General features: G+C 40.5%; 1 protein-coding gene across 1 annotated transcript in view; it reads left to right on the forward strand.

Moving 5' to 3' along the window:
- Positions 1-21475, forward strand: part of ADAMTS18 (ADAM metallopeptidase with thrombospondin type 1 motif 18) — a 152817-nt gene that overhangs the window by 58557 nt on the left and 72785 nt on the right. Inside the window, exons 2-6 of the mRNA XM_081217380.1 lie at positions 10273-10555; positions 12745-12938; positions 13204-13287; positions 14826-14985; positions 18894-18999. Of these exons, the coding sequence (XP_081073506.1) occupies positions 10273-10555; positions 12745-12938; positions 13204-13287; positions 14826-14985; positions 18894-18999 (827 nt within the window). The remainder of the gene's footprint in view (positions 1-10272; positions 10556-12744; positions 12939-13203; positions 13288-14825; positions 14986-18893; positions 19000-21475) is intronic.

Raw genomic sequence — 21475 nt, forward strand, 5'->3', positions numbered from 1 at the left:
ACCATCACAGGATTGAAAATACATTGTGGCTCTTATTAGCTTCATACCCCCTCCTCTCTCACCAGGCTGTGAGGAATTTGGGGATATTGATGGTATCTGATAAAATTTTTATGGACTGGGCTTTACAGTTTTTTTTTTGTTTTTTTTTTACTTCTTTATTGGAGTATAATTGCTTTACAATGGTGTGTTAGTTTCTGCTTTATAACAAAGTGAATCAGTTATGCATATACATATGTTCCCATATCCCTTCCCTCTTGCGTCTCCCTCCCTCCCACCCTCCCTATCCCACCCCTCCAGGCGGTCACAAAGCACCAAGCTGATCTCCCTGTGCTATGCGGCTGCTTCCCACTATCTACCTTATGTTTGGTAGTGTATATATGTCTATGCCACTCTCTCACTTTGTCACAGCTTACCCTTCCCCCTCCCCATATCCTCAAGTCCATTCTCTAGTAGGTCTGTGTCTTTATTCCTGTCTTACCCCTAGGTTCTTCATGACATTTTTTTCCTTAAATTCCATATATATGTGTTAACATACGGTATTTGTCTTTGTCTTTCTGACTTATTTCACTCTGTATGACAGACTCTAGGTCCATCCACCTCATTACAAATAGCTCAATTTCATTTCTTTTTATGGCTGAGTAATATTCCATTGTATATATGTGCCATATCTTCTTTATCCATTCATCCGATGTTGGACACTTAGGTTGTTTCCATGTCCTGGCTATTGTAAATAGAGCTGCAATGAACATTTTGGTACATGACTCTTTTTGAATTATGGTTTTCTCAGGGTATATGGCCAGTAGTGGGATTGCTGGGTCATATGGTAGTTCTATTTGTAGTTTTTTAAGGAACCTCCATACTGTTCTCCATAGTGACTGTACCAATTCACATTCCCACCAGCAGTTCAAGAGGGTTCCCTTTTCTCCACACCCTCTCCAGCATTTATTGTTTGTACAGTATTTTGAAGAAAGATTACCATGTATATGACTCTGGAAAACATAAATTCCCTTCTAAGTCGTATTTGTAGAGTGAGTCCCATTGATGTTCATATTAACATCAATGAATGGATGAGAAATGCTAGATTTTTGTTGACATACATATTTTTGGTTTTTTTCTCCCAGCATATGAGATTTTTTTTCCCCTTTGACGGTAATAGGGAATCCTGAACACACATTCTTTTTTCAAAGTGTGTGTCCACGTATAAGGGCCTGTTGTCTGTTGTTCCAGCTCTGCATGTGTAGATGCATATGGCAAAAAAATTCTATTTCAGTTTCTTAGGATTACATACTTTATAGAGAACTGAGGATGTTTTCAGGGTCCACATGCTCTTGGCAAAATTTTATCAGATTTTGTCTCTTCTCTGATCATGGGGCTGGAAATGGTTCCACATGTTTTTCACCTGGAACCTGTTTTGTTTGTTTGCTTTTTAATATACTCTCAAGTCCCTAATTTTCTTTTAAGAGTCATTATGGCTCTATTTTTTATGTTAGCATTTACTGAGCAATGCACAGCTAAGCACAGTACCTGATAAATATTCATTTATTTAACCAATGAGAAACCCCCAAAGTAGGGATACTTTTATTTCCATTTCACAGATGGGAAAAAGAAGGGGAATAAAAGCAAACAGAAGTTCAGAATGCTTAAGCCCAGCTGCCAAGCAGCAGAGCTTAAATTTTACCTCTAAACTCTTCCATTTTTATATTGAGTGCTTCCCTTAATGCATTGTCCTTGTACCATTCCATTTTACCTTGATAATATTTGTTACTTCTTCACAAAATCCTAAAATATTCTATTGCCGATGGTTTTCCTCAATTAAAGTCTTTCTCAGACTTTTCCTTACTTCCTGGTCTTTCATTTCTCTGATGCTTTCTTTTTCTCCTTCCCGAACCCCTGGACGGTGGAATTTTGTTTCATACTGGTGACATTTCTTAAGCTTTTCACTTATTCTGAACTGAGATTTCTCCTTTGGAGTGTCCTCATATATATTGGACAACAAATCACTTATTATTTAGTACTATTATTTAGACAAAAGAGTGGGGTTTTGTTTTGTTTTTTTAAGAATGGGATGTCCTCACCTCTCCCGCCCCACTGGGAGTTAAAGTAGTTGTTTATTTTTTTTCCTGCCAGTTTTATTGAGATATAATTGACATACAGAACTGCCTAAGTTTAAAGTATAAACCATAATGGTTCGACTTAATACGTCATGAAATGATTACCACAGTAAGTTTAGTGAACATCTGTCATCTCATATAGATACAAAATTAAAGAAATAGAAAAAGATTTTTCCTTTGTGATGAGAACTCTTCAGATTTACTCTCAACAATTTTCATATATAACATACAGCAGTGTTAATTATATTTATATGTTGTACATTACATCCCTGGTACCTATCTATCTTCTAACTGGAAGTTTGTACCTTTTGACTGCCTTCATCCAATTATTCCACCCCCCAACCCCTTGCCTCTGGTGACCACTCATTGGATCTCTTTCTTTATGAATTTGTTTTTGAAGTAAAATGGACCTACAACACTATGTTAGTTCCTGGGGCACAACAGCGATTCAGTATTTCTATACATTTCAAAATGATCACAGTAAGACTAGTTATCATCCCTCACCATACAAGGGTATTACATAATTACTGACTATATATTCCCCAGACTGTACTTTTCATACCCACAAGTCATTTATTTAGTAACTGGAAGAAGTCTGTGCCTCTTAATAGCCCTCACATAGTTCTCTCCCTCTGCACTTGGCAACCACCTGTCCTCTGTATTTGTGACTCTGTTTCTCTTTTATTATGTTTGTTCATTTGTTTTTCAGATTTCACATATAAGTGAGACCATACAGTGTTTGTCTCTCTCTAGCTGACTTATCTCATTTAGCATAATACCCTCTAGGTCTATTCATGTTGTTGTAAAAGAAAGTGATGTCTTCAATGAAGTCACAGTATTTTTATGTTGCTGTAGTTGGAGATACGTTAAAAATTTTTAAAGTGAAAAATAATTTGATTATTGATAACCATAAATATATGTCTTTGCCATTACTTCTCCAGCCAGCCTCATGGGGGCTACTTTGTTGTTCTGTCAGTTAGTCCTTTCTAAAAATAGAAATAGATTAATGATACTGCCTGTGGAGTTCTTTTTTAATTATTATTTCATTTGAAGTTCTGCTTCATTTTTTTTTTTTTTAAGCCCTGCCTTCCCTGGCTCTTAGCCTCATTCTCCCATCTTCAAAGGCAACAATGTTGCATCTCTCTGTGCCTTTACTCAGTAGTCAGGACTTCCTCTGACCACAGCCAAGAAATGTTCTCTCTGATTTTTTAAAATTTATTTATTTATTTATTTATTTATTTATTTAGGTCTGTGATGGGTCTTCGTTTCTGTGCGAGGGCTTTCTCTAGTTGTGGCAAGCGGGGGCCACTCTTCATTGCAGTGTGCAGGCCTCTCACTATTGCGGCCTCTCTTGTTGCGGAGCACAGGCTCCAGACGCGCAGGCTCAGTAGTTGTGGCTCACGGGCTTAGTTGCTCCGCGGCATGTGGGATCTTCCCAGACCAGGGCTCGAACCTGTGTCCCCTACATTAGCAGGCAGATTCTCAAGCACTGCACCACCAGGGAAGCCCCTGTTTCATTTTTAACAAACCTCATTAACCCATTAAGTCTTTGGTTTTTGATTATTTAATGTGTTTAAGTGTTGGGATACAAGTCACGTAACACACAGACCCGGCCTTCAGGGAGCTTGTCTTGTCCTAATTTTCACTGATCTTTAAGGCTGTTCACTCCTAACTTTTTAAAAAAAATTTTGCCTTCATTCCAGCACTTAATTCATCAACTGTTTCTAGAATCTGCAGTCTCCATTTTTCTGTTAAATCTAAAGCCTTTGGTAGAGTTCAAATATGACCTATAGGGAGGGAGTTTTAAATGGAAATTGAGGGAAATTTCTTGAAGTCTGATTTGTACCTGACCTGAGTCCTTTGAGAAAAATTTAGGCCATTGAAATCTAAAGTAGGAAACAACTGCTAACAAATAAAACATATTCTCTTACAGTATCTCCTTTTTAAAAGTATAAAATGGAAAAAATCTGACCAAGAGTCAATAATATATTCAGATCAGATTTTATCCACTGAATTTTTAAACTTAGCAGCTGAACTACAGGACTGAATTTCTAGGTATTCAAATTGGAAGAGATTGAACCATATTGATTGGAAGAGATTGAACCATATTGATGGAAAAGATTGAACACGTGGGAACAATATTCAGTCCAGAAGGGGAGCTGGGAGCAGCTGTCAGCTTAATGCACCCACATCTCCATGGACCTGGGGCCTTTCCTGTCCTTCTAGCCTAGGGGACGCCTAAGGATGTCCTCATGCTGCAGCCTCTGCTGAGTGGACCTCTAGGTCTCCACCAGCCTCCTCTGCCTGGCCAGCTTCTCCTGTCCTCAGTTCTGAGCTGTCCACCTCATAGTTCTTTCTAGGTTCCCCCTGCATGAACCAGGAAAGGGCTTCTGGGCTCTGTGAAAATACCTGTCCTCAAAAAAACTTCCGAAAACAAACTTATGGTTACCGAAGGGGAAAGGGGGTGGGGGAGGGATAAATTAGGAGTTTGGGATTAGCAGATACACACTACTATATATAAAATAGATAAACAACAAGGTCCTACTATATAGCCCAGGGAACTATATTTAATATGCTATAATAAACCATAATAGAAAAGAACATGGTAAGAATATGTATGTACATATATATGAATATGTGTGTGTGTATATATATATATAACTGAATCACTTTGCTGTATACCTGAAGCACTGTAAATCAACTATATTTCAATTTAAAAAAATTTTTTCCTAAAAACCTTCCAAAATCAGTCTCCCCTCTCCCCTCACTCTTTCTGTTATTTTCTCTCCTAGAACCCTGCTTCTTTTCCTTCATACTTGACACAAAGGAATATTTCCTACCCAGTTGTGATCATTACTTGTTTCATCCCTGCTTCTCCCATTTAGTTGGAAGCCCATGGGACCACAGATCCATCTTGTCTTCCAAGCCACATTTTGTCAGAATGTCACCTGTGTTGTCACTCAAAATGCTTCATACATTCTACAGTTAAACAGATGGCTCCTTTTAGAGGTACTGGGTTTATATTTTTAAACTATAAAATGTATTTTTGGTTAGACTCCACTGTTCTCCATCAAACCAAACCCCCCAAAAGAATATTTTTCTTCCTTAATATCCAGCCCTGTAAAATGCTGGTTTTGCTAAAGAATTATTCTGAAGTTTTGTCCTTGTTGTCCTAAACTGGAATATAGAGGGTTGTTTGGGCCCCGTGTGTTGTCCCAATATAAGATGCCAATTTTTTTTTTTATCGCTCTCTTAATGCAGAAGTTGTCACTCTGCATTTGAGTTGCCTACAGTTCTCCAGAAATAACGAGAACAGAGAAAGCTTCTAAACCGGTTAGTCCAGTTAAGGCAGTTGAGTGGCTTAAGCCTTTGATATGAGTTTAACCAAGTTAGGAAGTTAGCGAGACTGCAGAGCTTTCATGGATAATTCCCTATCCCCCCCCCCCCTTTAACTGTTCACTCTGTCTGCTGGGGATTGTAAATGGGGTCTTTTGTCTTCCCGCAGCTTGGCGAGGTGAGGGCACTGGGAGGCCGGGCTTAGATGTGAGGGCCCTGATCAGGGAAGGGGGGCCTGAATCCTACCTGGGCTCCCAGCAGAGAGTCGCTCACAGGGTGGCTGTGAGGTTTAACTAAGGTATTACAGGGAGGGCTCCTGCCTTCACACACTGTTACCCCAAAACTGGATTCGCCTCTTGGTGGGTGTCCAGCCAATAGACACAACCAAGCGAAGGGGGTATCACTACTTTCAGCAAGTGAGGAGAGCACTGGGGGTCCTTCCCAAAGCAGCCATCTCCCTGAACAGCACAATTGGGGAAGCTTGAAGCTCAGGGTACATGCGTATTCATGAAGGGGCTTGACAGAGAAGAACTCAGCACAGAATTGGGGGCCAAGGTCGACAGAGTGCAAGCCTTAGTTGATTGAAGTCAGGCAGGTCAACGTCATCCTTCCATCCTCCACCTGACTTGAGGTCTTAGTTCCTGCAGAACTCAAAGACAAAACTTACGTATATCCCTTGAGGAGGGTCTAGGACTCTGCTTTATCACTGCACTGTTATTTGACTGCCTTTCCTCTGTTTCTGCATTCCTTTGTTCCCTTAAGATCATTGGCTACTGAAACCTGTTCAAGGGCAAGCATGGGGGCCAGGCTTAGATCACAAAATGGCTTCGGCCAAAATGGCTTCTCTTACGTCAAGAAAGCCATGCCTGGTTCTCTTTCTCCAGGGACCCCATAACCGATCTGCTTCCAAAATCTGTAATATAGAAAGAGTTCAAGGTTTTTATGAATTTGAACATGTCGCCTCCCAGTTCTGGTTTCCCTGCCTGGAAAGGGAGGAGAGTGCTGGCATGCCCACCCTCAGCATCCCCTCCACTCTGAGATTCTTCAGTTCACTTATTCCACAAATGTATGTAGGATAATAGCCAATTATTTATTGGTTGGTGATGTGTGGCATACACCAGGGATGCCAGCGTACAACTGGACGTTTAAACTGGACATCAGAGGTGGTGGGAAGTTTGCATTTTCTTTGTTTCCTTCACTGAAGTAGGACACACAGCAAATAAACTGTGGCCTGAAATACGGGAAGTAGAGAGGGTAGTTTTCAACAGCACCCTGAGTCCTGTCTCTCTGGGAAGATGGTATTGAATCTAAGACAAAGCAAAGAGCATCAGAAGGCCAAGCAAGTGAGTCTGTGGAGGAAGAAGATGGCAGGGAAAAAGAAAAGTGTGTGCGAACTCGGTTAAGAGTTTGTAGGCAAGGAATAAAGACACAGACGTAGAGAATGGACTTGAGGACACGGGGAGGGGGAAGGGGAAGCTGGGACGAAGTGAGAGAGTGGCATGAACATACATACACTACCAAATGTAAAATAGATAGCTAGTGGGAAGCAGTCGCATAGCACAGGGAGATCAGCTGGGTGCTTTGTGACCACCTAGAGGGGTGGGATGGGGGGGTGGGAGGGAGACGCAAGAGGGAGGAGATATGGGGATATATGCATATGTATAGCTGATTCACTTTGTTAAACAGCAGAAACTAACCCACCGTTGTAAAGCAATTATACTCCAATAAAGATGTTAAGGAAAAAAAAAATGTGTAGGCAAGGAAAGGAATTTTCCCTTTACCCTTTTAGGTTCTTGGCTGAGACCACGCCCCCAACTGTAATAAAGGAGAGATTAACCGGAGAAAACAAATAGATGTTTAATAACAAGTATACCTCCTGTGTGCATGGGAGATGCCCAGGCAAGCTGAATAACTCCCCCATAAGGCCCAAGCCATCCCCCGCCCCCTTAAATACCATCTCCAGCTAAAGACAATAGAAAGGTTGGGGTAGGGGGTGACAGTTATGGGAGCCTATCAGGCAAAGCCCAGTAAACAAGGGTGTGGCTGTTACGCAGATTTAAGGCAGAAACTTCTCAGTTGATGAGAATTTCTAGAGTTTTAGTCAACCTCTCCTTCCTGGTAAAAGAGGGAGGCCCCCGACACCTGGACTTTTCCCTTATAAAAGTAAACGATCTGGGGCTTCCCTGGTGGCGCAGTGGTTAAGAATCCGTCTGCCAATGCAGGGGACACGGGTTTGATCCCTGTTCCCGGAATATCACACATGCCGCGGAGCAGCTAAGCCCGTGCGCCACAGCTGCTGAGCCTGTGTGCCACAAGTACTGAAGCCTGTGCGCCTAGAGCCCGTGCTCCGCAACAAAAGAAGCCACCGCAGCGAGAAGCCCGCGCACCACAGCCAAGAGTAGCCCCCGCTCGCCGCAACTAGAGGAAGCCTGCGCACAGCAACAAAGACCCAACGCAGCCAAAGAAAAAGAGAAAGTCAAAGACGTGTCCTATTCAGGATGGTATGAAGGAGAGGGGACAGACACAGCTGCCAGGCTCCAAAGGAAGCAGGTGGTGGAGAGATTCGTGGGCCAGGAAAAGGGATTCCGATTTGAGATGAATACCAGGGCGCGTGAAGTGAGTTGATTCATGTTGGCCGAGGACACTGGCCAATGTCAGGAGACCATATTGGAGAAGATGGGGGATTTGGAAGATTCAATAGAAAGTGTCCAAATGAAGGATGAAAGTATCTGCCAGCCTGGCACTGGGCTGGTGGGGGGGACGGGCTGCTCTGAGATACAGCCTAAGGTGTGGTGGGTGGGCAGGATTTCTGGGATCGTGAGATTTTACTTCTTTAAAGTTTTGTTGCCAGTTGATTCTCCCATCCTCTCTATGACAGCAGGAAGGTGAACTGCTTCATAACTTTGTATCTCTTTGTGCCAGTGCCTAGAACAGGGCTGTGAATTAGATGCTCAGTGTGTTTGCTGAACGAAGGAAAGCATCATGCTGGTGCTGCAGACCATAAGACAGTCTTTGTTTTTTTGTTTGTTTGTTTTGTTTTGTTTTGGCTTGGTTTTGGGGGGGTTTTTTTGGCCACACCACGAGGCATGCAGGGTCTTAGTTCCCCGAACAGGGATTGAACCCGCGACCCCTGCAGTAGAAGCGCGACGTCTTAACTACTGGACCGCCAGAGAAGTCCTCATAAGACAGTCTTTAAGAAGGCAGCCGACTTCTGAAGTGGAAGGAAAATCAGGACCGTATCACACATTCTGGGACTCCTTTTAGGAGTGAGAAACTGAATCATGACAGAGGGTTAAAATAAGGTCTGGGGACAGCCCCTCTGATGCCACCCATCCACCCCACACACGCCTCTGTGTTCCCTTGGTAACCTGCCCTCACCCTGTCACCCCCTTACATCCTTGAATATTTATGTGTCTGGCTCCCCAGTAAACTGCATGCTGTGTGTGCGTATTTCCTGCACAGGTATGTGCTCGCAGTTACCTGAATGCCTGGCACCTCGCTGGTGCTCAGTGAATGTGGGTTGATTCACTCACTCATTATTGTCAGTCATCCAAACTGCTGGGATTGAGAGTGTTTAAAGGGCTTCTGCAATGGTTATTTTATCTCCCCTTGAAAGGCGGTCAGGGCAGGAAGAATTCTCCCCATTTTGCACATGAAGAAGGTGGGACCTGAAGCACTGGGTCACAAACTCTGTACTTTGGTGTAATCCTTGGAGCAGTTAAAAGAATTTGTGAGACATGAGTCACAAGAGATTCGGTTTTTAATGGTATGGGATTCTGTCTGGGAGTGAGTGACACGTGTGTGTGTGTGTGTGTGTGTGTGTGTGTGTGTATTTAGATCAGCAGGCATTTCCTATGTTCAGCAAAGTTTAAGAATTGCTGGCCTGTGTCAGTGCTTTGTAAACGTTAACGGGCAGATACATCACCCGGGATCTACGTAAAATGTAGATTCTGAGTCCGCAGGTCTGGGGAGAGACCTAAGAGTCTGCATTTCTAACCAGACCCCCCCACCTCCTGCTGAGGCTGGAGCTGCGGGTCCACAGACTACACTTTCCATAGCAGCGCCTGGAGATGAGGGAAATTCTGAGCCAGATGCAGAGAAGAGAGAGCGCGAAGCATGCAGGGAAAAAGGCAGGGGTGTACTGTGGCCGAAATATCAGGTACAAAGATAGACGTATTGTGCCGTGAACTTGAAAGTGACGTCGTGATCGGATGGGCTCGCCCCAGTCCCCTCTTTCTTCTCAATTTAGCAGATATGTCTCTTCGTGATGGTACAACCCATTGGATTCCCCAGACCTCTACTTGGAGATAAGTGATAATCACTCACTTTGCAATCCGTGCTACTTCTTTTGTCGAGCGCTTATGAAATCAAGATGGAATGTCTTTGTTTTTACTGTCTACACTGTAAGCTCTTTCAGGGTGGGGCTGTTTTTCAATTCATCACTCTGTCCTGTGTTTACCACAGTGTCTGCCAGGTCCTAGATGTGGAGACTCCCAGGATGTCACATGGCTTAGCCCTTGAGTCCCAGACATCAAGACTGGCAGCCTAGAATTGTAATTAACAGTACTGCCCCAGCAGGTGGAGAATTCTGGGTGCCAGTACTAGCTTTCCTACTTACTACCTTAACCAAAGTTTTCTCATCTGTAAAATGGGGGTAATAACAGTTGCCACTGCTCATGGTGCAGATAAAACGACATGATACACACCAAGCATTTAGCACAGTACCTGCACATGGGAAGAAGCTGATAAACAGTTGCTGAAAATCAACACATCAAGAAAGGGATGCGTGGTATCCTTAATGTGTTCTTTGTGTTTGGCTTTTTAGTCAGGTCTCATAAGGACACGAAAAAATGAATTCCTCATCTCGCCATTACCTCAGCTCCTGGCCCAGGAACACAACTACAGCTCCCCTGCAGGCCACCATCCTCACGTGCTATACAAAAGGACGGCCGAGGAGAAGGTCCAGCGTTGCCATGGCTACCTGAGCTCCAGCGGGAACTCTGCTGGTCACCCCCCAAGTCGCACTCCCCACACATCCTGGAGTCCAGAAAGAAAACATCACCATGGAAGGTTGCAAAAGCAGCATTTTTGTGGACGACGCAAGAAATGTATGTAAGGAAACTTTTTCTTGTTCTGTTCCTCTCTGGGCCCTCGACAGGTTTCCCCAAGTGCCATTGGGTGTGCTGACTTTGCAGGTTAAAATTGGGCTACACTAAGCCCCCACTGAAATTAATCTTGGAGATGAACCAGAAATCATCCCTGTCAGACAAAAACTGGGTGATCATGTTTTCTAAGTTAAACTGGAAAGATTTATGTTCCTCTTTTAACATCTTTTACTTTTTAGTCGAAGGTCCCAATATTATTTTAGTTTCTGTACCCGTGAGAAAAGGACCCAGTCTTCCAAATGATGAAGGAAATCAGAGGTGAATTCCCAGGTGCGGTTGGGTGTTCCTTTTGAGGATTTGAGAGAAAGACTTCCCAGTTAACAAGATTACTGGCACCTGATTGGAGGTGGCGATGAAACACAAGGACCCTTGGACTTGGTTTGTGACCCGGGCCCAACCGTCTGCATTTTTCAGACCAGCAGTGTCCAATAGAAATATAACACCTGCCCCAAATGTAATTTTACATTTTTTAAATGCCACATTAAAAAATGTTTAAATGGATAATTAATATTAATAATATATTTAACACAATATATACAAAATATCTCAACATGTCATCAATATAACCAATGAAAACAAATTAAAATGAAGTATTTTATATTCTTTTTTCATATTAAGTTATGGAAATCTATTTATTTAACACTTCGAGAACAATTTCAAATCAGACAATAAATTCTCACCAGAAATACTTAATCTGTATCTCGATTTCATAAAATTTAAAGTTCAAGTTTAAAAGTAGACTTACATAGTCAGACTGTTCCAAATATGCTTAAGGTTTTCAATAGCTGAAACAAATATTACTTTTTAAGTGTAAAATAAAATTCATAAAAATGAAATAAAATTAAAAATTTGGTTCCTTCAGTGGCACCAGCCCCATTTCAAAGTCTCAGGAGCCATGAGCAGCACGTGACTAGCCAGTTGGACAGAGCAGCCAGGTGATATCCATGGAGAAGAGGAAGTGGTATCCCTGCCATGCTGATCGGGAGCAAAATGCAAGACACTTTCTACCATTTTAATTGGTTTTGGGGATTTGGGTGTAACTGAAATATCCTTTTTAAAGAACATCTGTTTGGCATGAATTTATAATAGTAGTGGTATTAATTAATGATAGTAATGATATTTATAGTGGCAATGATGTCTTTGATATGAGATGCAAAAGCTAATCTTTAGAGCAGCCTTATGGTTGGATATTATACTCTTTTCATTGATGAGGAAATTGAAACTCAGAGTCATTTATCAAAATGGCCTACTTGAGGTTTTAAATCTAACTCTCAATGATTTGATTTTTTAATTTCTCTCTGGAGAACATTGACTTCACTATAATGACTATACCAGTTGTTAAAGTATTAAAATATATCTCTATTAGTAGTACATACTGTCCTGAGCTTTTCAAATGCGTTTTCCTTCCCAGCAACCCTTGGATCTGTCACAGTCCATTAACTAAAGGGGTCGTGCTTAATTCAACAGGTACTTCCAGGTCTCTGCTCAGAGACTGTGGCCAATATCCATGCCTGCACCTTATCTATTACAAAGTATTAATTTTAAATATCACTTCTGACTATGCTGTCTCCCCAGCAACTAAATTAATATCAGATCAAAGAGCTCTTATTGACCACTTATTTTGTGCTACATCAAAGTTTGTGTTGATGAAACAAGAACATGGGCAGTGTTCTACAGGATACATATTTCTAAATTTTATTTAGAAAATAATATACAAAGTGTGATAATGAATTCAGAAGCAAAGGATAATGTCTTGTTTCTGCAGTTTCTTAGCAATAAAATAAAATGAGCATTTCCTTCCCACAATACTGATTTTTCTTGACCCGCTCTTCCAACTAGAATTGTAGCTTGTTTTCTTTGACTCTTTAGAAGAACATTTTTGAGTTACTGAATCCATTTGTCTGTCCATCCATCCATCCCTCCATCCCTCCATCCAACCTTCTTTTGAAAGAATCTCTCTTGACCATAAATTAGGTCCATAGCCCCAGAACAGGTACCAGTGGCATCATTTATCAGGAGACGAGTGAAGTGTTGGTTACATGGTCTCTCTCCTCCCCTTGTTTAGATTTCTGTCTGTCTCCCCTGGATGATCTCTGCTGATAGCCCTCCAAATGCTCTTATGTTCCTTGTAGATGCCCCTAAGCCTCCCACAGAGGATACCTATCTCATGTTTGATGAATACGGGAGCGCAGGGCGGCCCAGAAGATCAGCTGGAAAGTCACAAAAAGGCCTAAATGTGGAAACCCTTGTGGTAGCAGATAAGAAAATGGTGGAAAAGCATGGCAAGGCCAATGTCACCACGTACATTCTCACAGTCATGAACATGGTAAGGGAGACTGTCAGGACCCCAACCCCCTGTCTCTCTAAGATAGCTAAAAATCATGGAATTCCCTCGCGTGGGTTGAATAGCAGGTGTAGCCACATGATTTTATTGAAAAAAATTAAATTTGGAGGGAATTGGCTTCATACATACATGTATTTGGTAAAATCAAAACATACATGCTTATATGTATGTCTGATCTCCCCTGGCAGTTTTGGAAATTTTCAAATTTTGTTTCTTTTACTTGTTTGATTTCAATTTGTTCCAACAGGTTTCCAGCCTCTTTAAAGATGGGACCATTGGAAGTGATATAAACATTGTTGTAGTCAGCCTCATTCTTCTGGAACAAGAACCTGTAAGTGCCAAACTTCATTTACTTCGTCATTCATCCTGCCATTCAGGATACGCTTATTGAACACCTACTGTGTGCCAACCCATGTCATTGTCATTAGAAATTCAAATTTGAAAATTTCAAATTACCCTCAAGGAAAGTACAATCTAATAGGGTTGTGCATTTAAATACTAAAACATCACAAAATAATGATTTATATATAAACATACAAAATATATATGCAATATATATTTTTCAATATACAGTGATATCCAATATGATTAAATGTGCATATATAATATGAATACAAAAGTAAAATATAGATACTATGTTATATAAATATTATGGAAGCTTCACAAGGAAAGTGCATTTGGTAAGAGATTTAAAAGTGAGCTGGATTTTGCAAGTTGGAGATGCTGGGTAGGTACAAAGGGTATTTGAAAATACACTGAAAATAAGTCATCTGAAAATTCTGGTGGTAAACCTACAGTCTCCCAAAACCAACCACCTTAGGTACTACAGAAACTAAACAAGGAATATTTAACTGCCCTTGACTTGCTTACAGTGAGGTGCAAGACAGAACATATAATAAAGTGTTAAGTTGCATGGCACCTACTGCTTTGTAGTGTTTTGATGTTGAAACTGTATTTTCTGAGGTGGGGATTACCAATACAACTATTTTTAAGTCCCCTGAGGCTTTTCCTCTCCATCTGTAACTCCAGTAATGAATGGACAAAGCAGAGAGTCAGAGACCAGACAAAAAATGAACCTAACTGCCCAGGTCTATAGCGCTACAGAGGTTAACAACGTATCCAATTATTCTTAGAATTTTGGAAGGGCAGAAAAGGTGTGTGTTGTTTGGGAGACCCTTCTGTCTAACTTACTACTCACACTTTGCTCAAGGACTCAAAGTCAGCAACGTCCTAATTCACTGATAATTAAAGATTTTGCCTAAAACCCCTCAATTCGACCCAAGTCAGTAGTTCTGAGAAAACATTTTGATTAAAATTATTTGAAGACTAGGTCCTTTCTTACTCTTTAGGATATTGTGGCTAATTGTTTCTTCATCCATTCATTGAGCTTTCATTTTTATCGATTGATGGATTGTAACCTATGATGTGCCGAGCCCTTGGCTGGAAATTTTGACATAGGGGTAAATAAGCTATGGTCAGTACCGTCCTCATGCTTTGTTGAAGAAGCCATGGAGCTTTATCCCCATTAATTAATCATTATGTTCTAAAAGTAATAACAGTTCTATAAAGACGGTACCAGCATGAGATGAACAAAGGTGTTTCTAACTGATGCCAGTTTATTTGTTGTAGAAACACAGTTGGTCATAAAGCACACTACTGAAACTCTGTAGTAACTATCAATACTGTGAGCATTTACCCAAAATATTTTTAGTTTTTTTTTTTTAACACCAGCCTTAGCTCAAATGTTTTCCACTGCTGACCCTTCCCCCAGAAACAAGGTGCTTCTGTGTTTGCCTGTACCAGTGGAATGATGCAACATTCTCATCTCTGTGACAAGTTCACACTTTAATTTGTATGGGTTTCCCATAGGGAGGATTATTGATCAACCATCATGCAGACCAGTCTCTGAATAGTTTTTGTCAGTGGCAGTCTGCCCTCATTGGAAAGAATGGCAAGAGGCATGACCACGCCATCCTACTCACGGGATTTGATATCTGTTCCTGGAAGAACGAACCATGTGATACTCTAGGTATGATATGAGCAAATGCTTCATGCTCACCCATGTTAGCTAAAAATACAGTCTGGAAACTTTCTATTGAGTGGGTGGCCCTTAGGATCCTTAATAAGGAGACTTAATCTGCAAATTGTGGAGTATCTTCATTGTACCCACTGCCTAATATTGTTCTTTTTAACTGAACTCAGTGTGGAATGGGGACCCCTTTACTTTATTCCTGTTGTGTTTTTCTTTATTAAACCTTTTGATGATCCTTCAGGCATGAGATAAATTGTCATTTAACTACACACATTGTAGGTTATTCCATAAGCATCTTGACTGCAGAACTGGATAGCTGAAAAGAACTTGACTGGTCTCCATGGCATTCAACTATGCCCCTAGATAGCACGCTTCTTTTAGAAAGTTACTTGAACTTTGCAGGACTCAGCTCTTCCATATTTGTACAAGACAGTGAATAAGGACTCTATCTTTCACATCTATATTATATTTTCTAGTATAGTCTGTTACACACAGTAGGAATTCAACAATTTTTTAAAATGAATTGATGCTCATCTAGATCGGGGTGGGCAAATGTTTTCTGCAAAGGGCAAGACAGTAAATATGTTAGGCTTTGCGTGTGTCATACAAGCTCTGTTGAAACTACTCACTTCAGCTCTATTAGTAAAAAAGACAGTATGTAAACAAGTGAGCATGGCTGCGTTCCAATAAAACTTCCTTTACTGAAACAGGCAGTGGGAGCCATATTTTTCAGACACAACTGATAGTCCAGATGGATGGTAAAAATGTGGGGGTACTGAGAAAAGTTTACATGATTTACTCCCATTTTTTCCTCAAAATATATTTTTCCTTGAAGTGCTTTATAATCATTCATAATATATTAAAGATAAAAGTAGATTAGACTTTTATGGGCTTCCCTGGTGGCACAGTGGTTAAGAATCCACCTGCCAACACAAGGGACACGGGTTCGAACCCTGGTCCGGGAAGATCCCACATGCCGCGGAGCAATGAGGCCCATGCGCCACAACTACTGAGCCTGTGCTCTAGAGCCCATGAGCCACGACAACTGAGGCAGGGAGCCACAACTACTGAAGCCCGAGTGCCTAGAACCCATGCTCCACAACAAGAGAAGCCACTGCAATGAGAAGCCCGCGCACCACAACAAAGAGTAGCCTTCACTCGCCACAACTAGAGAAAGCCTGCGCACAGTAACGAAGACCCAATGCAGTCAAAAATAAACTCAAAATGGATTAAAGACCTAAATGTAAGGCCAGGCACTATCAAACTCTTAGAGGAAAACATAGGCAGAACACTTTATGACATAAATCACAGCAAGATCCTTTTGGACCCACCTCCTAGAGAAATGGAAATAAAAACAAAGATAAACAAATGGGACCTAATGAAACTTAAAAGCTTCTGCACAGCAAAGGAAACCATAAACAAGACAAAAAGACAACCCTCAGAATGGGAGAAAATATTTGCAAATGAAGCAACTGACAAAGGATTAATCTCCAAAATTTACAAGCAGCTCATGCAGCTCAATATCAAAAAAACAAACAACCCAATCCAAAAATGGGCAGAAGACCTAAATAGACATTTCTCCAAAGAAGATATACAGATTACCAACAAACACATGAAAGAATGTTCAACATCATTAATCATTAGAGAAATGCAAATCAAAACTACAATGAGATATCATCTCACGCCAGTCAGAATGGCCATCATCAAAAAATCTACAAACAATAAATGCTGGAGAGGGTGTGGAGAGAAGGGAACCCTCTTGTACTGTTGGTGGGCATGTGAATTGATACAGCCACTATGGAGAACAGTATGGAGGTTCCTTAAAAAACTACAAATAGAACTACCATACGACCCAGCAATCCCACTACTGGGCATATACCCTGAGAAAACCAGAATTCAAAGAGTTGTGTACCAAAATGTTCATTGCAGCTCTATTTACAATAGCCAGGACATGGAAGCAACCTAAATGTCCATCGACAGATGAATGGATAAAGAAGATGTGGCACATATATACAATGGAATATTACTCAGCCACAAAAAGAAACGAAATTGAGTTATTTGTAGTGAGGTGGATGGACCTAGAATCTGTCATACAGAGTGAAGTAAGTCAGAAAGAGAAAGACAAATACCGTATGCTAACACATATATATGGAATCTAAGAAAAAAAAAAAAAGGTCATCATGAAGAACCTAGGGGTAAGACAGGAATAAAGACACAGACCTACTAGAGAATGGACTTGAGGATATGGGGAGGGGGAAGGGTAAGCTGTGACAAAGTGAGAGAGTGACATGGACATATATACACTACCAAATGTAAAATAGATAGCTAGTGGGAAGCAGCCGCATAGCACAGGGAGATCATCTCGGTGGTTTGTGACCACCTAGAGGGGCGGGATAGGGAGGGTGGGAGGGAGGGAGGGAAGAGATATGGGAACATATGTATATGTATAACTGATTCACTTTGTTATAAAGCAGAAACTAACACACCATTGTAAAGCAATTATACTACAATAAAGATGTTAAAAAAATTCTCTGTAATGCCTGTATTATATCCTATAAAATAAGTTTATTTTAATAGTTCACCATTAATCACAGTCTTCAAAACACGATGCATGACTGAGAATCAACCGTTTGGGGTATTGTTCCATAGGTTGGGTTTTTATGATGGGGGTGGTATACATTCAGTCATATTCTGAGCTTGGAATTTGCAAAGTGACATTTGATAGCCCAGTGCATTGTTGCTATTTTGAAGAGGGATTCTGAGAAGAAGTAGTTTTATTAGTCAGAGACCAAAATATACGGAAAGGCTTGGAGAAACAAGTACAGTTATGTTAGGACATAACCCTAACAACTGGTCTATAAGTCACGTATTTAAGGCAGCATGTCCTAATGCAAAGAACATGGGTGTTGACTTTGAATATGTCTGCACTTAAATCCTGAGTCTAGAATTTATGACTGTGAGATCTTGCGCAAATTAATTCACCTTTCTGAGCCTCAGTTTCTAATATATAATTATACACACGTAGATGTATACGAGGCATATAGGACAGTGTATGGTATTTAACTGCCATTTATTTAGCGTTGATGATGATGGTGCCATCCACGATGTTTGCCTCTACATTAGGTTTACCAGATGACCTCACTTACATCATGGCAGCAAGGTGGATGCAGTCAATTCACAAGCATATATTTCATACTCCTGGGTACATATCCTTGTTCTACTAGTTATGAAGACCCACACTTGGGAAGAAAGACATTCAACACTATAATGTAGTTCAAGATAAACTCGAGAACAGGCTGGAATGATTTTATAACTGCTCTTGGAAGGAGGTAGTTTTGGGGAAGAGGAACATTTATCACATTATAATGAATAGGAGAAAAATAAAGTTAATCTGCTAACACTCTTTAGGCCTTTCCATGTTACCTGCTTTAGAAAAAAATGAGGATACGTCTCTTAGAAAATATACCTTGTTTTCTCTTAGAAAATACACCTTGAGCTTTGATGCTAATACTACCGTTAAGTGACTATTTTACATTGGTTTAGCTATCATTTTAGCAATTGTTCTGACCCAAATAATGAGCTTAGATCAGGCATATAAATATCCTGTGACTTGCTATCCTTCCTATATATAAAATGGGAACTACAATACTCATACTGCCTTCATACAGTTGTTAGGAGGGTCAGTTGATGACAATATCTTTTAAAAGCAAGAGAGTATTAAGTCCTACTCTTATCTATTTAGAGAGGGCAGAGAGGCGTATACCTTTAGTGTTTTTCTACCAAAAAAAGAAAATACATTAATCCTTTGAACTAAAACTGTGCAGAACATTTTGAGGGCATCAGAAATGATCAGGTATCTGTGTGTGTTCCTTTTGAATTTGGGTTTGAAATTGCTCTTTCAACAGGGTTTGCCCCCATCAGTGGCATGTGCAGTAAGTACCGAAGTTGTACCATCAATGAGGACACGGGACTTGGCCTGGCCTTCACCATCGCTCACGAGTCAGGGCACAAGTAAGCGACCCCTTGATATACCACTTTCTATGAAAACCAGTTGGGTGATTCATTGACATTCCTCTAATGATTATTATTGAACTGGGTAGAATAAATAGGATAAATCTTGTATAAAGCTTAGAATAGTACTTGACTAGAAGAAGGGCTCAATCAAAGGCCAGTCATTGTTGAGGCTTTTGTTAAAGAACATTTGATAGCTACTCAGTGTTACATTGTGTGCATAAATGGACTGCGAGTTATCTAATGGATCCTCTGGTCATTTAGGCATGTGTTTATTTTCTTCCAAGTTTTGCGGCAGTAAAGCTACTTTTAGTTCATTATACTACAGAAATAATCATGGGGACATGTCAATTCCTAGAATGTAATGACATGTTAATTGTTTAAAAACTTTTGTGTATGCTGTATGTGTATGCTGGATATTCTTTTCCTCGGTGTCATTGCATGTCCTTAATATTCTTTTAATTTAATTCTTTTGTGAGAATAGGGTTAGAAAGGAGGAATAAGAAATCTAAGAGTAATGAGATGAATGTATTTTATGAAGCATATAACCTGGTAAACATACAGTTCTACAGAGAATTTTCAAACATTATTTAAGCAGTAGCATCTATATTGGAATAAGCACACTGCTTCACAAAATGACTGTTTCAGAGGGTGTATGAGTTTAGGAGTGTATGTGTGTGTGTCTTGTATTCAGCATTTATATTGAATGCTCATTTTCAGAGCATTAGTTAATTTCTGACTTAAAAATAAAAGCAAACATGATCTATTTCGCAACTATAATTTATATTTTGGTATTTTGGTATTAGTGTGTCTTGTGAGCTATTTATTATCTTCAGAAAATTTGAATCTTGACCATTACTGTTATCCAACAGTCACCCAGCATTTTATATCTATGCACAACTGCTTTCATAGCAAGATATGAATGAACCAATTTTATTGGAACAGTGGTGCAAAAATGCCCATTAGGCACAAGGTCCCTTTGATAAGTGCAGAAAATAAAATATCTAAATTTGTTTCACCAGCATGAGGTCCACATGAACCAGTCTCTCACCTTTAAAAAAGTATTGGCCTTTAGGGACTTCCCTGGTGGCACAGTGGTTGGTAATCCACCTGCCAATGCAGGGGACACGGGTTCGATCCCTGGTCCGGGAAGATCCCACGTGCCGCGGAGCAACTAAGCCCGTGTGTCACAACTACTGAGCTTGCGCTCTAGAGTCCGCGAGCCACAACTACTGAACCCACGTGCCACAACTACCGAAACCCACGCACCTAGAGCCCATGCTCCACAACAAGAGAAGCCCGCACACCACAACAAAGAGTAGCACTCGCTCGCCACGACTAGAGAAAGCCTGCGCACAGTAACGAAGACCCAATGCAGTCAAAAATAAATGAATTAAAAATAAATAAATTTTTAAAAAAACGTATTGGCCTTTAAAAAATGTAATCATCTTTGGTCGTGAGTTAAAGTTACCAAAATCAAAATCCAACACGTTAGTAAGGAAAACCAAAGACATTCTCCAGGTGGGGTGAGGAGAGTCCAGAGGTAGGAGGAAGAACAGATATAGTGGAAAGTACATAGTCAAATTCTAAGTAACCTGGCCTAACAGACTTAAATTGTGAAACAGACAATTCATGAGATTTTGACAAGGCTTTTGACATGTGCTAAAGAAAACGCATGTTATCTTCTAAAAGGGTGTTCAATCAAAGTAAATTAGAAAATTAAGAAATTTCAAGTTCAAAATTCAATTCAAACTTGGTTTTCTTTTGTCTGTAAAACTACAGTGAAATGCTGATTTAAAGACCTTCTCCTCTTAGAGTAATGGCTTTGATCTCTCCCCATCTTATCCCCATCTCTGTGATTCTTACCCTTTCCTGTGGTGCTTTACATGTAAATTTCCTTCTGCTTTTAACTTTCACAAATATATTTAGAAAGAGTGTCTCCCAAACAAACCCCCTTAGTTTCCTGGTTAGGTACAACGATGAACTGAACTGGGCAAAGTGGAGGATGGGAAAATGCTTTCCCCGAGTGTGTTTTGAGGTTAATTAATACCTATGTGTGAATCCGTCACCTCTAAAGCCCTGGGGTACTCACTGATAGGACCACAGTATACCGCCATCTTGCCATTCCTTGCCTGATAAATTGGGAGGAATGATGGGAAAATAGCTAGTTTGCAGACATGGGTCACAATAGGATCATATCTATGGTTATAATATGGTTGTTTATTTGGAATAGGCTACCTTCGAAGGATGGCTATATGGATAAATTATTATATCAAAGTAGCATGCTTATTTCCACAGAAATCCTACCTGCCTCTTAAAAAATATGTTCTTAAGAGACACATTTTACTCCTCTAAATAATTAGGCTAAGAACAATCTAAATCAATGATAAATTGGTATCCCTCCATTCTCTACCTCCAGAGAAAAGTCAGAAAAAGCTTTTTTGGGTACTGAATTTTTTGGAGTTGACCTAAGAAG

This window comes from Mesoplodon bidens (genome assembly GCF_964165515.1).
Source record: "Mesoplodon bidens genome assembly, chromosome: 18".
NCBI lineage: Eukaryota > Metazoa > Chordata > Mammalia > Artiodactyla > Ziphiidae > Mesoplodon > Mesoplodon bidens.